The sequence below is a fragment of the Eulemur rufifrons genome, chromosome 29 (assembly GCF_041146395.1).
Source record: "Eulemur rufifrons isolate Redbay chromosome 29, OSU_ERuf_1, whole genome shotgun sequence".
NCBI classification, from domain to species: domain Eukaryota; kingdom Metazoa; phylum Chordata; class Mammalia; order Primates; family Lemuridae; genus Eulemur; species Eulemur rufifrons.
The window spans coordinates 51,260,736-51,277,138 of NC_091011.1; the positions used below are offsets into that span (position 1 = coordinate 51,260,736).

General features: G+C 37.9%; 1 protein-coding gene across 3 annotated transcripts in view; it reads right to left on the bottom strand.

Moving 5' to 3' along the window:
- Positions 1 to 16,403, bottom strand: part of GRM3 (glutamate metabotropic receptor 3) — an 85,039-nt gene that overhangs the window by 54,390 nt on the left and 14,246 nt on the right. For all 3 annotated transcript variants that reach the window (XM_069462079.1, XM_069462077.1, XM_069462078.1), the window contains exon 2: positions 9,958 to 10,813. In XM_069462079.1, coding sequence (XP_069318180.1) covers positions 9,958 to 10,813 — 856 coding nt within the window. The remainder of the gene's footprint in view (positions 1 to 9,957; positions 10,814 to 16,403) is intronic.

Here is a 16,403-nt window from a genome sequence, read left to right on the forward strand (position 1 = left end):
CTATAAGCATTTTAGGGACAGAGAAGATGTCTTTTTTTTAAGTACTCTAATAAGCTTATATAGTGCTAACATGATTATTGGTGACTGAATAGTTTATAAACCAAACTTTGTGATAGAAAATCCTTAAGAAGTTCTAATTTATGAGAATATTAATAGCATTTTAAATTTTTTTAGAAATAAAACTTTAGTTTGTGATGTGTGTTATAAAACAAACAACTACCACCAACACCTAACAACATAAACCCAACATGAAAAGCTTTCAAATACATCAAACAAACAAACCTACAGAACTATTATGGTCTTTGATAGAAGTCTGGAAGTTTCAACTCAGTATTTTTCTCCTTTCTTTTATCAATTTACTATTAATTAAGTATGGAGGTTTGTAATTGGAATGAGGGAAGAAAAAAATGCAGTTTTAAATAGCATTTAAGACATGGTGACCTGCAGCCTGATTACATTTTTTTTTTTTGGGGCTATTTACTATTGATTCTCGGAAATAACAGTATGATATTGCAAATATTGATCTAGTGCAATTCGATGCTCTCAAAGGAAGGAGTGAAGTATGTAATTGAAGGCCTTTTCTCTGAGTCATTCTTTATTGAAGACACCATTACAGCAATTAATGAAAGAGTTAATAAATATCTTTTTGGATAATGAAGATTTGGGGGCAATAGTTGATTATTACTTAAACTGCACATGATAAGCTGAATCAATGACAATAAGACTGCATCTTTTTTCTAAGTACAAACATATTTTTTTTTCCCTTAGGAAGTAGGGGTGGAAAATAATGTCTGATTAGGAAATAGATACACCTGGGTTGGTTTTGGAGGCCACTTAGCTTTGCAAATTGAAGAAAGTAATTTAACTTCTTTGATCTTCATTTAAGTCTATAAAATAGAGGGAAATAATATCTACCTACCTGACTGTGCTTTTTTGAGAATTAATAAATAAAATATATAAAATGGCTATTTTCAGGCCAGTAGCAATAAATAAGTGCTAATTTTCCTTTTCTTTTTCTCCTTTCAGATTAGAACTTTATTGGTTTTAGCTTAAGTTCAGGGTGAAGATGATGATAGATTAATGATCACAATGTGATTTTGGAATAATTTATATATTTTTATACAAGGAGACTGAAAATGCACATTTCAGATTTAATCTATAAAATCAGATCAATACTTCACTATTTCAATTTAATTTTAATTTCTAATAGAATTCTGATTTTTTTCGCAGCTTAAACAAAAATGAAACATTTGAAAAATTATAAATATGCCTGTTTTGAATCATCTCTCGATCTGCAAAAGTCTTTTTCTCTCTCCTCACTTTTAATGAAATCTTAGTCATATTTCTAAAAGTTACATCTTTTAGGAAGTCTTTCCTGACCCTCTGCTCACTGTGATCTCTCTTTTGTACCTATATACTGTGCAACTTATACGTCTCTTAAGATGCCCATGATAAACTGCTGTATAGTGGAAAAGTTACATTCTTTTATTGTCCTAGTTGCTAAGCTTCTTGAGAGCAGAAAGAATTTTTTATTCTTTTTTTCTCATCCTTTGTAGAACCTGTCACTAATTAACACCGAATACTGAAGATTCTCTGAAAATTTTCATAATTATTTCATGATATGTTGTCTTCACTATGTGCCTATGTCACTATTGCATACAAACCCTCTCCATATTATTACAAAAAAAAAAGCTCTCTGGCAGCACTAGCTTTATAACAATCACCTCCCAATTTCATCTTCACTTTATCATGAAGAACAAATTTTTAAGGAGTTTGCTATGGTAAAACATGAGATCTGCAGCTGGCCAACTGGCTAACTACAGGGCTTGGGTGTACAATCTTGTCTCAAAAAGGAATCTAAATAATCTAGACCAATGACTCTCGAACTGTTTTCTTGCACTTGGGTTCTCTATGTGATCACCCCATTCTACAACTAAAACAGAAATAATGATCTTTTCCAAATTGGCTGATTGGGGTGGGAAGCACAGACCCTTTCCAGGGTCACCTGAGCACAGGCTAGTGTGGAGCATCAGGTGGAAGCCCAGGAGGGAAGGGCTGGAGCCAGTGACACAGTTATCCCCCACCGTCCCACCTGCTCTGCTTTAATTTTAATTTTTTTTTACTACATTTGAAAAAGTTGTGTTACTTCTTATCTACTAGGATGAATGAATGGACTCGTAGTAGGTTAATATTAATGGCCAATCTCAGAACATCCAATTATACTTGGCTCAGTAGCTTTGTGTGTATGGACATAATTTTGTAGTTGAAATGTTAGTTTGCAAATTTAAGATACGGTCGGGTCGACCTTGTGCTAGCAAAATTTTTTTTTCTTTTTAAAGAATTAAATTTTTGAATATTCTGGAATGTTATTACTGTAACTTCTGGGGACTCTGCCACCTTAACAAATTCTAATTTACTTTAGACAGTGGAATGAATCCTTTGACTACCATGTTTTGGAATAAACCAGACACAAATGGGGTGCCTGCCCCAGGTACAATGCTAGGGATTTGGAGAAGAAACATGAAGAATGACTATGTAAACTTTCCTGCTGATATCACATAAAGTGACTAAAGAGGACTGTGGACACCTGCTAAATGTTTACAGTAAGAGGAAGGTGAGAATGATGACCAGCATTCAAGTTCTTTAGTCCTCCTTCTCCATGTCTGCTCCTTAGGGTACAACATTAGCATCCTTAATCTTTAGCAGGTGTGTTCAGGTTCAGGCATTCTGAGAATTTTGCTAGTTTCCTAGGAAGGCTTACTAGACTCAACTTTGGAAAGGACTTCCCATACTCTCCTGCTCCAGAAGATGACAATCTGATCTTAAAATTCTTTAGAGAAAATTCCTCTATTTCAGTCTGTGATTGCTATCCTGGTGAGGAATTTTTTTCTGAACCCCCTGAAATCCTGCCTTTCTTTATGTTGGCTTTTCAGTGTCCTGTTGAGGCTGAGGAGTAGCATAAAGGTATATGGATGTGGGAAAACCAGGTTCTCAATTCAACTGTAACAATGTTTCTAAAGATTAGAAACTTTTATAAGACTAGGTTGTTGTGGGACAATACACGGTATCTGAAAGTGTCTGAACGGTCAGGTAGATATGGTAAACTGATTTTTAAATTGGACTTTAGTTACATATTTAAAAATGCTCAAAATATTTTCTCCTATCTCCAGACACCTTTGCAAGTGATGTTCTTCTAAATACATCGGAGTGTCCAAAAAGTCTAGAAACATAGAGGAAATAGTGTATTTATTGTGCCTTTTTCTAATTAGCAAGGTGGTAGAATCCATTTCTTTCATACTTCATTGGGGATGATTACTTTCTTCTGCTTCATAAATAGATGTCTCTTCAAATGAATCAAGATAAATTAAGATTTATTAAATAATAATAGTATTAACAATATAGCAACTATAATGGTAGTAGTAGTAATAACAAGCAGCAGCAGCAAGCAGAGGCCAAAGTAGATAATTAAGTTTCCTAGAGGCTCCTGTTTTCTACTGCATGACCTTAAAATGGGAATCGTTTCTCAAGCTTCTAAGGCACCAAAGCACAGAAGCACAGTGCATAAACAAATCAGTGACCACATTAGCAGTGCCCTTTGGGGGTTTAGATCTTATTCTTGTGACCCCAGGAAGCTGACCAGAGAGAAAAGGGAAGAAAGAAGTACAGGATATTTATCTTTTACGTTTTGGAAATGCTTTTGATCAGCAGAGCTGGAACAAGTTTCTGTGCTTTTGTGGGAACTACAAATGTTCCAGGGGAGGAAGCAAGATCAAGAGCAGTTTGCTCTTTCAGGGACTTCAAAGCCCATTCATCTAAAGAGGTGGCCATTACCATTTTGGCTTCCTCGCTGTGCCTTGGATGGCCCTGCACTTTTCAAGAGGAGAGGCTTGCTGGGTTGGGGCAGCCAAAACGTTATTCCTTGGAGTGCAGTGTCCCAGAAAATCTGCCCTTCCTGGCCTGCGCTCTGTGAGTAGAGCCCCAGCCAGGAGTGATCCTTGTTCCTATTGGATGAGTCAGACGCGGAGGTGAGTGAGGTAGGGCTGGACTACACGTTTTCTGCCTCTGCTCCCCTTTCCGGTGTGGAGAATTGTAAACATAAGAACAAGGCTGGATTGTCACCACCAGGCTCTGGGGCTGGTAATAGTCTATCTCTTTACTGGTACTAGGAAAAAAAAAAAGCAAGCAAAACCAAAAACATGTCTTGGCTGTGTATCCTATTCAGTCCTATTATGACTACCAGTACAGCGTCACAGCGAGTTGCCCTCTTCACTTATAAATCAAGCCCTGGGAGTAGGCCTCGTTTGGGGAGTTTAAATTTTTTCTGGGAATAAAGGACAGAACAATTTTCCAATCCAAAACAAAATGGAAACCAAAATAGAACAACAACAACAAAAATGTATAGCAACACTCAAATATTGTAGCCTGTGTCTATAATTTGGAGTTGTTTTGGTCACTAGATGCCAGTGTAAGCTCCATGAAGCAGGGTCTGCTTCTGTCTGGTTTACTGTTGGGTCCCCAGATCCCAGCATAATGACTAATCATGTCTGTGGAATGAATGACTAAGTCAGGACCTAGATGGTTTGCTGTCACCTATTCATTATGTGATCTTGGATAAATTTCCTTTTGTGTCAAGTTCTCACTCCCGGCATCCTCGAACATTTTAGCCCACTCCTGAGAATTACACAGAGGAATGTTATTCCTGAGATAATGCCTGATACTGGATGTGTCTTGGGGCACCTATGGCAGTGTGCTCCGTAAGCTGGAACTCTTTCTTTTTTCCTTCAAATTGGGTGTACACTGGTTGCCTGACAGTTGAGCTCACTTTTGTGTGCTTCAGTAAGTGAAGATAATAATGCTGACATCCTGCATTCTCACCTCTGTCAAGTGAGGCAGAGGGGCAAGCTCATCTTTGAGGAAGGCCTTTGTACTCTATGATTTCATTCTATTCTACTTTTCTGGAACTGGTCTCAGAATAAAAAGTGAGAGAGATTGTACTGTACTGTGAACATAATCACAGTGATATTGCATTTCTTTAAATGTTTCACAGGCCTCTCTATTTCTTCTTTCTTAACTCTCTTGCATAGTTTAAGCTTTCATTTTACATCATGACCTCATGGAATTCTATCCAAAGTAATTTTGAATAAAATCACATGACACCAAACATAATTCTCATTTAAATATTTACTTTAGAATTCTGGACAAGACGACCTTTTCACATAAAAAATGTTACTGACTAATTAAAAAGTGCTTTGAAACTTTAAAAAAAGAATGTCCTAAGGTTTGAAATCCAAGGCTCAGATTCCAAAGTTTGAGTATTTGATGAACTACCTTTGCTTCAACTAATTGAGAAAGAAGACCAGGAGCATTAATAATATCTTCAAAAGGAACACAAAAGAAAACATATAAACCTATTGATTGATCGTCTTTGAGTCCTTCAATAGCATTTCATTAATAGGAAGTGTGGGCCAGAAACTGTGTTAGGTGTTTGGGATCCAAGACCTCAACTTCTCAAGTCCTTGTGTATACACAAAAGCAGCACTGGATCTCATGACATGGATTTCAGTCTTGGCCCCTGCCACTAACCAGCTGAATGACCTAGGGCAAATCGCTTTCAATTTTTTGGGGTTCATCTATAAAACAGAGTGGTGGATCTCTTCTAGCTCTAATGATATATGGTTTAAATTTATCCCAAATGAAATGATATAACTAAAGGAGAGAGCTTAGGTAAAAGCAAGCCATTCTAGAAGTCATGTACTTTTCTTTCTTGAAATTCATTTGTTAATGAACAAAACAAATACATTCAATTTTCACAAAAAGAATCATATTATAAATCAATTGATCGATTGTTTTTCTCATTCCCCATTCTTTTAGTTAACATTGATATAATGCCTGCTCTATGCCAGAAACAGTGTTGGGCATGTGAGATAGGAGATAAAATATATGTTCTATGTCTTGAAAGAGCTCACAGTCTAGTAATGGAGACAGAGAGGAAAATATGAATTTGGGTGTTAAATGTTATTAACAATCAATGCATATTCACTGAGCACTTATTATGCTTGGGATACATAAATGAACAAAATTGATAATGATTTCTGTTTTTATGGAGCTTGTATTCTAGTGTGAGGATCAAACAACAAAGGATAAACAAGAAAGTAATAAATGATGTGGTATGACAGAAGGTGAAGAAATCGTGGGGTTAAAGGGAAATGGGGGCCTCTGTGGTGGGGGATGGGGGAAAGACACTGTAATTTTAAGGATGGCCAAGGTAGGTCTCATTGTGAAGGTAACGTTAAGTAAAGGCTTGAAGGAAATAGGGAACTGATTAACCACAGAGATATCTGGGACAGAGAGAACCGACAGTGGAAAAGCCCTAAGGCTGGAAACTGGTGGCTTGAGTGAAGTGAGAGAGAGGGAGAGTAAAAGGTGATGACAGGAGAGGAGGAGGGACAGAGAGGGACAGGGAAGCACAGAGCAGGCAGAGCCTTGCAGGTCATTGTAAGGATTTTGACTTTGACTGTGAAATGGGGGAACTCCTTCAGGGATTTTGAGTAGAGGAGGGATGTGCTCTGACTTAGGTTTTAAGAGGTCATTCTCATTGTCATGTAGAGAATAGATTGTCGAGGCTGGGTTGGAGGTGGGTGAGAGTGACCCAATTAGGAGAGTTTTACAGAAATGGAAGCTAGAGATGCTGCTGGCATGGCCCAGAGTGTTAGCAGCTGAGATGGTGGTAAGTGGCCAGATTCTGGATCTATTTCAAAGGTAGAGCCAACAAAAGTTTTTGGTGGATTGGATGTAAGTTATGAGGGAAGGCAAAATTCCAGAATGATATGGGAAAAAGAGAAGGGGCACTTACTGCACTTTGGGAAGTTCAAGGAATGCTTCCTAAAGCAGGTAGCAATTAAGTTGTCTTGAAGAGACACGGGAACAAGTGACAGTGTCAGATAAGGCAGGTGAGGTGGGGTGAGAGTGTTCCAGGTAGAGGAACTATCGCAGAGAATACAAAGGCAAAAATAAAGGCATGGCGTGTTTTGGGAACGGCAAGAGGTCTTAATGGAAGGAAGGGTGCATATGAGCTGTATGTCAGGAGACGAGTCTAGAGAGGTGGGCTGTGGTTAGACCCTGTGTGGGGAGAGCTTACCACTTAGAAGAATCTTTAAGAGTTCTGAAGAATCTTTTTGCAAAATGATTGTTCAAATTGGGTTAGTTTCAAACAAGACCCATGTTGGCCAGTGGTGGAATTGAATGCATTGAAACACCAGGGAGTATTTTAATCTATTTAAAAATTCCCAGGAGGCCTAGTTCTTTTATTCTGTACGTACTAGAGCTATTAGAGAGTTGGCTGCAACTATCTCTTGTCAGGAGTAAGCGCATCACATACAAGCAAATGGCTGGAAAAGGACTTTATCGACCCAACTGAGCACATTGTTTAGTGTCTGCTAAGTGTTTACTATTGTGCATAGTCCATTGTCTAAATATTCAGTTTAGAACAACAGAGATACTATTTCAGGAAAAAAATGTAAAACAAACCTGCTTTTCAATAGCTAACTAAGAAAAAGAAAATATCCCATAGTATGTCTCAATCTTAAGGCAGTAACATGGCATACATACTTATAATCTTTTATCTATTTCCAAGTTTAAAATATGCATATATTTAGTCATATGCAGGTTTACTATACTGCATTCTACAACCTGCATTCTATTCCACACACACACACACACACACACACACGCACACACACACATTCCTCTTAGCAAAGTGCTAGATTCTTATAGTCACTTCTTTGGTTTATTTTTCCAATGTACTATTTAGCTAATTTAGCATCTTGATATCCTTCCATAGTAATGTGTTTTCTTATCCAATTCTCACTGCTAAGAATATTTACCTTGTGGCTGGTCTAAATTCCCTCTCTTTTATGTAGTTTAAATCTGTTTTTCACCCTCCTACTCTCTTCAGAGATGGAGAATGACTAGTAATGTCTGACAAATTGAGAATGCTAAAATAGCACTTTGTGGTCAGGTCTGCACAGCCAAACTGAATGGTAGGCTTGAAGCTAGTAATTGAACAAGACAGACAAAAAGAAGATACTTTTGTTTTATTTATCCAAATAATAGCCTTATTTCTTCACTTTTCTTTGCCTTTTCAGACCCAAGCAGTCACTAGAATGAAGGTTACATAAACCACCTTGCAAGGGCTCTCTGAATTCTAAGAGTTCCCTTTCTTTCAGCTGTTGATGAGTGAATATATTTGTATATTTGCATACTAAGGAGCAAGAAATGAACTAGTATAACAAAGTTAATTAATATATGTGGTGAATAAAGATAAATAATATCCCTAAAGGTAGTCTGAAGGGGGAGTATGTGCTGAAGTATCTTATTCATCTTTAAGAATTAAGTGCATTGTAGATGCTAATTATGAATGCCTGAGAGTTCATTCATTTTTATACTAAAGATATTCTTCTTCATTGACTCTAGGGCCCCTTCTTATTTTCCGGAGATGTCATTAGGAACTGATCCTGCAGATAAATGCTAATTTACTACTATTTTTATATATTTTTATTATTTCTACATGAAATACACCTGTGGGAATACAGGGAACAGACCAAGTTTAATCTTTGTCACTTTTAATAGTTATTCAATGGTGAGTGGTGGTATCCATTAGATAAATAGGCGGGAATACTGACATAATTTATTTCTACTACTTTGGCTCCCTTTGGGGAGAACAAAGAAAATAAGATATACAAATATGGAGGCTGGTAATCTTCATGCTTATTTTCAAGGCTGCACTAGGGATGAGAATTCTGGAATACAAGCCAATGGTTATGGGGTTTTCTCTCAGTACTACCTGTGATTTCAGACCACTTGACTTCTGAGTGAGTACCCATAAGGGAGACGTGAGAACTTCCATTTACACCAATGATAATATGATTTAAGCATATAAACTTTCAGGTCTTTGACAATAAATCAGTTGAAACAGATTAGAATAATGCCCTAGTGGCATGGGAGATTATTAGCAATTTAGGCAAATGAAAGCATTTTATCACTGTAATGTTTTTGGCATCAGAACCTTTTGTGCCCAAGAATATTACTTAGCATTTTATGATTTGGGAGTAAGCTGTAGTATGCAGAATCAGTACTTTAATGAGCTGATATCACATGTACCTTAGTAGAGAATGTAGGCCTAAATATTTTGTGCTTTTTATTTTAGTAATACATTAAATACGACACTATATTTAGAAATATATAGGCCATACTTAGAAATAAATGAAGAGGCAGCAAAAACTACTTTGCACCTTTGTGTGTTCGCTACTATATCAGAATGACTTCCATCAGTCTTCAATTCCGTTATACTCACACTCACAAAAAAAGAGTTTCATTTCATAACATAATTTGAGGAAATGTCCAACTCTTAATACCTATATAGAAGTATTTCTGCATAGCAGACGAAATAAACTTGAATGCCTAGAAATCACTGTAGTCTAGGTATCTTTTCTGTTTTGTTCCTAATTAGGCTCTGGGAAAACAGTGCCTTTTTTTCTCTCCCCCACTGTGAAAGTTATGAGATTCTTTTGCTCAAATCACCCACAAAAAAGGCTTGGAAGTTCATGTTCCTTAGAGGGCTGCGGATTCTGCCAAAGAAGATTAAATGCCCATATCACATGTGTCATATCCTGCAGCTCACAAGAAAGAGAGCAAATGTAGCATGGCACTCATCTAGGGTGCACGTGGGCTGTCAGCCCAGCCTAGGGTGCCATTCATTGTCATGTTGTGCACCAGCCAAGATATTCATTAAAAAATGAGTAAGGACACCAAGGAGCCATTATTTTGCATCCTGGAATATTTTTGTTTAACAGTTTGAACCCTTACTGTGGCTTTGCAACAATGATTCTGGGTTGGGGACAGAGGTGTTTGATTTCACCTGTTTGCACCATAGAAGATGATGAAAGGCTCTTTGCTTACCTGTGAAGTTGATTTTTAGCAAGTAATCCTTGTACAACTTCTTCCCATCCAGGATCTTCATAGCATCACAAAGCTTGGTAGTGTTGGGACAGAGGGTGCGCTGCATTTTGTGCAGGGCGTGGGCCATGGCATACACCGCGTTCACCACAAACATGATCTTGGATTCTTGTTCATAGTTGCTGCTGTCGATGGCTAGGTGCTTGTCGCAAACGCGCCTGTGGTTGCGTTTGTTCTGGAGGCTGCATTGGAACTTTTGCTCCCAGAAGTCCCGGAACCAAGGGTTGCGGTGGTTGTTGTAGGGGTTGAGGCTCTGGAAGTAGCGGTCGAACTGGCGGATGGGCTGCGAGGCCAGCTCCAGGGTGATGGCGCCGTACGCCACGTGCTCGCTGCCCTTGACGATGCTCTCCTGCGCGCCCCAGCCGTCGCTGGCCACCCAGGTGAAGGAGGCGTTGGCGCGGCTGGCGGCGGCGATGAGCTCGCGCGAGTCGTCGCTGCGCATGAAGAGGACCACGACGCGCGCGTTGGGCTTCTGCAGCAGCTCCCGGATCACGCTGTCGTAGGACTTGCGGATGTTGGAGCGGCCCACCTTCTCCGCTGTGGCGATGCAGATGTTGCGCTGGCGGGCTTCCTGCTCGAAGGCCTCGATGCCTGTCTCCCCGTAGTCGCCCTCCGAGGCCACAGTGGACACGTAGGTCCAGTTGAAGAAGCGCAAGATCTCGGCCATGGCTTTGGCCTGGTAGAAGTCGGGGGGCACAGTCCTGGCAAAGTAATCATAGCGCGACTTGTCGCTGAGTTTGGCGCTGGTGGATGCGTAGCTTATCTGAGGGATCTGGAAGAGCCGTAGCAGGTTTGCCACCTGGGGTAGGGAGAAAGGGGAAGTACCTTTTTTAGAAACCCAGAGGTAAATGAGTGGATATGAAGAATGAACCAGGCCAACCGAGCTCCCTTTTCACCTCTAGATCACTACATAGTTCTTGAGATGAATGGCAGGCTCTTCCTTGGATACTGTATTTTGGACATTAGGGAGCAGGTCCAAAGCAGGTAGTGTATGCTTTGGGAAAGGGAATAGCAGAGAAATGAGAAGGGCATCAGTCTCTTCTGTACTCTGTGCTAGACCCTAGAGTAGGATAAATACTGGTCAGGTTCCCTGAATGTGGTTGTTAAAAGTTTTGGGGGTCCTGCTGTAGCTCAGACAATGAACTACAGTGAATTGGCCGAACTTGGTTTTTAGACAACTTGGCTGCAGTTGTATAGAAAGAGCCTGGGTGTTGTCTAATTCTCACTTCCCCCTCTTTTGCTAAAAACAGCAGTTTTTGAAAGAGTTTAATTTCAGAACTGTATGCCACATGGACAGTCCAAATTAGACATTTATCATCTAGGTTAAGAAAAAAATAATCAATTCTACTGAAATTCTATTTTGTCCACTCCAAATTTAAGTCATACACTTTTCTAAATTCTTAAAAATCTTGACCAACATTTTCTTTACTTTCTTTTAAAACTTTGTTTTTGCCTGGAGTTTGTGGAAAGAAATCATACAAATATGCTATTCTCATGGCGTTTTGAATAAAAATCAAATAAAGTATGGAGGACCTTGTCAAGAATAAACGACCTACTTCAAAATATTGAAAGCTTATTCTGAATCAAAATTTTAAATTTTTTATAATTCAGCTATCAATATTCCATTGTTTTATTTATTGTGGAATAAAAAAGGAAAGTGAGAATTTATCAAGAAGCCTTTTATGTATAAGTATTTGTAGAATTTATACTTACAAATATCCAAACAGATTATATGTTTATCTAGTAATAGTTGGTTTTTATTTTTTCTGGCTATCTCACATGTTCTGAAACTTATTTCCCTATACTGACTTGTTAAATTATGTAATATACTAAGCAGACTTTAATCAGAAATAACATTGAATATTCCAATATGCTCTATGTACATTGGAACAAATATTAGTATTTGAAATTTTCCTTTTGGAAATTGTGGTTTCACATTTATATTTGACATGTAGGAAGCACAGCTTGAAATAGGCAGCTGTTAGCAAAGAGCACAAGCAACATAAAACAACTGACATCTGAGTCCTGATTAATCATCATTTTATCTGGCAAAGGAAACCAACAGCCAAGTTCATACACAGCTACACAGCATGTTCTTGGAGATCTGGCCTGCTATTAAAACCAACACTTGATATAGCCCAGAGCTATCAGAAATATTTTCTATATCTTTTCAAATCCTAGTACCTCTCATTTAATCACAAGTAGAATGGCTAGAAATCTGGAACTTAACATGCAATGTAATGCAAATTTAATACCCCAAATCTTTTTTGTATTTAGTAATCTACGATATGGGTGAATTTGGGGGAATGGAGGTGAGTAGGTGGATGAATGGATAGGTGAAGGCTAGTATATGAATTATTTCTTCTTTTCTCAGGACCAGGTTACTCTGGACAAAATGGCCTATACTGACTCACTTGAGCACAGGAGTATCGCTTGTTTACTCAGCCTGATTGAAATGGCAGGTGGCACTGAGCAGGTACTGTCATTACTTCTAGAATGAGTACTTGGCTTCCACTGGATTTATACACCACGATGGCAGGCTTAGTAATAACAGCCTTGTCTGTGCATGGGCTTGACTTGATAATGAAGTTTCTGGGTGCCACTGCAGAGGCCATCTCTTCTTGATGCCCTAGTTTTCTCATCTTCAAGTTATATTCATCAGGACCTGAACCCCTCAGGGAGACAGAGAATGAAAGGAACTTCAAAAATATCCAGACATTATTTCCTGGCAGATAGGAACCAAAGTGAAAAGATCCTAAACTGCTGAAACTTTCTCCTCCTAGAGGGGTAGGAGTAATGAGAAGCTGCTCAAGAAAAAAAGTTCTTGTCTTTTAACTAACAGTATCCTGTGGCTTCATGTCTACCTCTCCAGGACGTCTGAGAACAATTTACAGTCAAGGCAGTCTGGACAAGAGAATGAACTAGCCACAGAATAACAGCAATATGGGAAAGATTCTCTGCACTGGGAAGGGACACATGAGCTGTAGCCTTTTTGGGATGGTGGTGGGCTAGAATAAAACAGCAATTATTGCCATTATTTTAAGGAAAATTATATATACCTCTGTGTATGTGTGTTTAATAAGGAGACCCCAAGCAACTCTAGATAAAGGAGACATATTTGATGAGATGAAACATGAGAATGGAACACTAATAAGTAAGTATTACATAATCTCAATTGTATCATCTATATTGTATAGCATGGAGCAGTAACATAGTTCAGTTATGCTATTCAGAGTTACGTTAGAAACACATATAATATAAATGAATAATACAGAAAAATATTGAACTACTTTAATTATAGTGAGCTGTTCCTTTTAAAATTGATTTCCTTAGATTATAAGGGTAAAAATGCTTAACTTAAAAGTGAGCACCACAGGAGGCAATAGATATAAATCTTTTTTCTTTCCTCTCCCTCACCCACTCTAACTTTATTTCTAGAGAACAGCATTCATAGTTTGGCTTATGGATTTTAGAAATGTGTTTGTTCTGTTGTAAAACCAGTTACCACTGTACTGGGTGTTTACATATATATATATATATATATATATATATATATTTTTTTTTTTTTTCTCCTTTGTTATTCAAAACAATCCTTTATGGTGAGTATTATTATCTCTATTTTAAAGATGCAAAACACTACATTCTGCTAGGTGAAGAAACTTGTTCCTAGTCGTATGGTTAGAATGTGGGGGCGGAATCAGGATGTAAAACCAGGTCTTTGGACTTTAAGTGCTATGGCTGCCCACTCACAGCTTTCTCTCTACCCTCTACTGTGTGACTGTGAACCTGAGGCCTCAAGCACAGAAAAGCATCCAGGTAGAAAGAACAGGGGAGAGGAACAGAAGCAACGTCATGATATGTACCATAGATTGCCTAGTTGCTGTTAGTAGGACCTTTCTTTTTAACATAAATTTAAAACCAGGGTTGAACAATATCCAGGTAGTTGTCAGCTGGGTTTCTGCTGACCCAGCTAACATTTATCTCAAAGCTGGGCATCTGAAACATTCCTGACTTGCTTTACTGGCCATATGGTTTCTCTGAAAAAGTATGAAGAAATAAGGGGAACTCCTACACTGGACATCATTTTGAATGGTAAAAAAAAAAAAAAAAAATTGTTTTAGAATGGGGAAATAATGTAAAATTTTGGAAGAAAGTTACCCAATTATGTTATTATTAGTAGGAGTGGAGGAAGGAAAAACAGGATCCAGTTATATATGCTTTAGAAAAAAATCATTTTAAAAGTAGAGATATGCTCAAATAGATACAGATTCTAAAAAGGAATGTGGCTTAAGAGAGACAGAAGGACTTAAAAAATAATCATGCAATGCACAAGACAGAGAAGACAAGAATGCCGAAGAATCCACTGCGTTGCTGGGCTGCACTGGGGGACTTGGGTGTTAAAAGAACTGGTGACACAGGGTGGGTGCTGTTGGTGTGTTGGGGGCTTTCTCCACACACAATATGAAAGATCAGCACAAGCCTGTAGGAATGAGGGACACTAAAGCACAATGTGAAAATGAGCAAAGTGATTTTTGTTGTTGCTATTGTTTTGTTTGAAATAATGTTTCAGGAGATGTGGCATGAAGCAATATAACCATTGGATGGAATAGTTGGTTCTATGCGAGTAAGAGAAATACACTTGCTCAGTCCCTCTTGTTTTCTCATTTTTCCCGTGGAGAATGTTTTCTAACATGGAAGTGGTAGTATAAATAACATGAAAAGGTTATATCACACAAAAGAAGGAAAGAATATATATATAAAAAAGCCCGTAATCTTATAAATTGAGTTTGCCTCCCATAATGAATTCTGGAAGGAATTGAAGATTAAATTATGGAATCAGTATCAATACTTTTTGAAAAATCAATAATGGGAGGACTCAGAGGGTGAAAAGGGAGAAGAAATGACAAATTGAGGGAATATAAATCAAGAATAAATATAAATTAATAAGCATGATGTGCTTTGGTAATTTTCTAGAACAGAGTTTTCTAATAGAGAGCACAGTAACACTTAGAAATGAACCAGGCAATTACTGGTAATCAACATGGGCTCAGCAAGAGTGAATTTCACCAGGAGGACGTCTTTTCAACATTAGTTGAACTATATAGGGAAGAGTTGTAGCATGGAGGACCATGACTTCAGCAAGGTGTTGGTGACATTACATGGACTCTCTGGGGAACTGGAAAGTGATAGGAATTGGATAATAAAGTTAAATATATTCAAAGAGAGCAGCTTGGATGAAAGTCTATATATAGTAGCCAAGTTTATCAATATTATTGGAAAAAATATAAATAAGCTGCAAGATCATTACATTGTAGAGCTGGAAGGAATCATGACGATAATTTAAACCTTTTGTTTAATAGGAAATGGAAGCTCACAATGTGAGTGACTTTCCAAAATTTACACAACCCATAGGCAGAAAAGCCAAGGTTAGAGCCTAGTCTCTTGATTTCCCCAAAGGACTGGGCTCCCTCTCCTGAAACAAGGAGATGTAAGTTGCTGGATTTAAATTAAAATTATACAAGTGGAGAAAGAAGAAGTAAACTAGGAAAAATGAAGTTATGAATACAAATTTGAATATTTCAATTCAGCATGCACCAGAAATGTGAGGGTGGCTAAAGTCAAAGAAGGATTATTATGTCTTTTGTTCTCTTTAGAGCCCAATTCAGAATTCCTTAAAAATTAACAGAGAAGATCAATTTTAGTTTTCCCATTCTCTAAGTTATTGTTCTCAGACTACTTTTTTGGGGAAGCCTTTTAAAGATCTCTAATATTTTTAATAGTCCTAATATTTTTGTGCCAGCTACTATTCTAATTGTTGTAGATGTATTATCTCCTTTAATCCTTTTAATAATCTTCAGAGGTAGATGCTATCATTATCTCATTTTGTATATTGAGGAACTGAGTCACAGAGTGCCTAGGGATCTTACTGAAGAGCCAACAGATGGTAGGAATTCTGGGACTACCCACTGTATTCACTCTTCCCAGATTTACTCAATCTATTCTGCAATCCAAGCTCATAACTGATTACTCTCAGTATAATGTTGCAATGATATGTTTCAAGCTATAACATGTTTGTTTTTATTACTGAAGCTAAAAACTCCTCTAGTTGAGGACCATGAGCAATCATTATTTGTTACCAAAAGTATATTTTTTCGTTTGTCAGTCTATACTTTGTGATAGTTCCACAGACACTTGTTTACTGACTGACCAGCTACAGTGGTAACAATGATAGTCTAAGAATCTACTGGGAAATTTCCACTGGGAGGATGAAAGCTTCAAGCTATAAATATCATGATCAGGTTTGACTTTATGATTTATGTGAGAAGCACAATGACCTTATAGTAGAGCCCATTATTTCTTAGGACCTGGGAGGCTGCATGCAGGGAAAT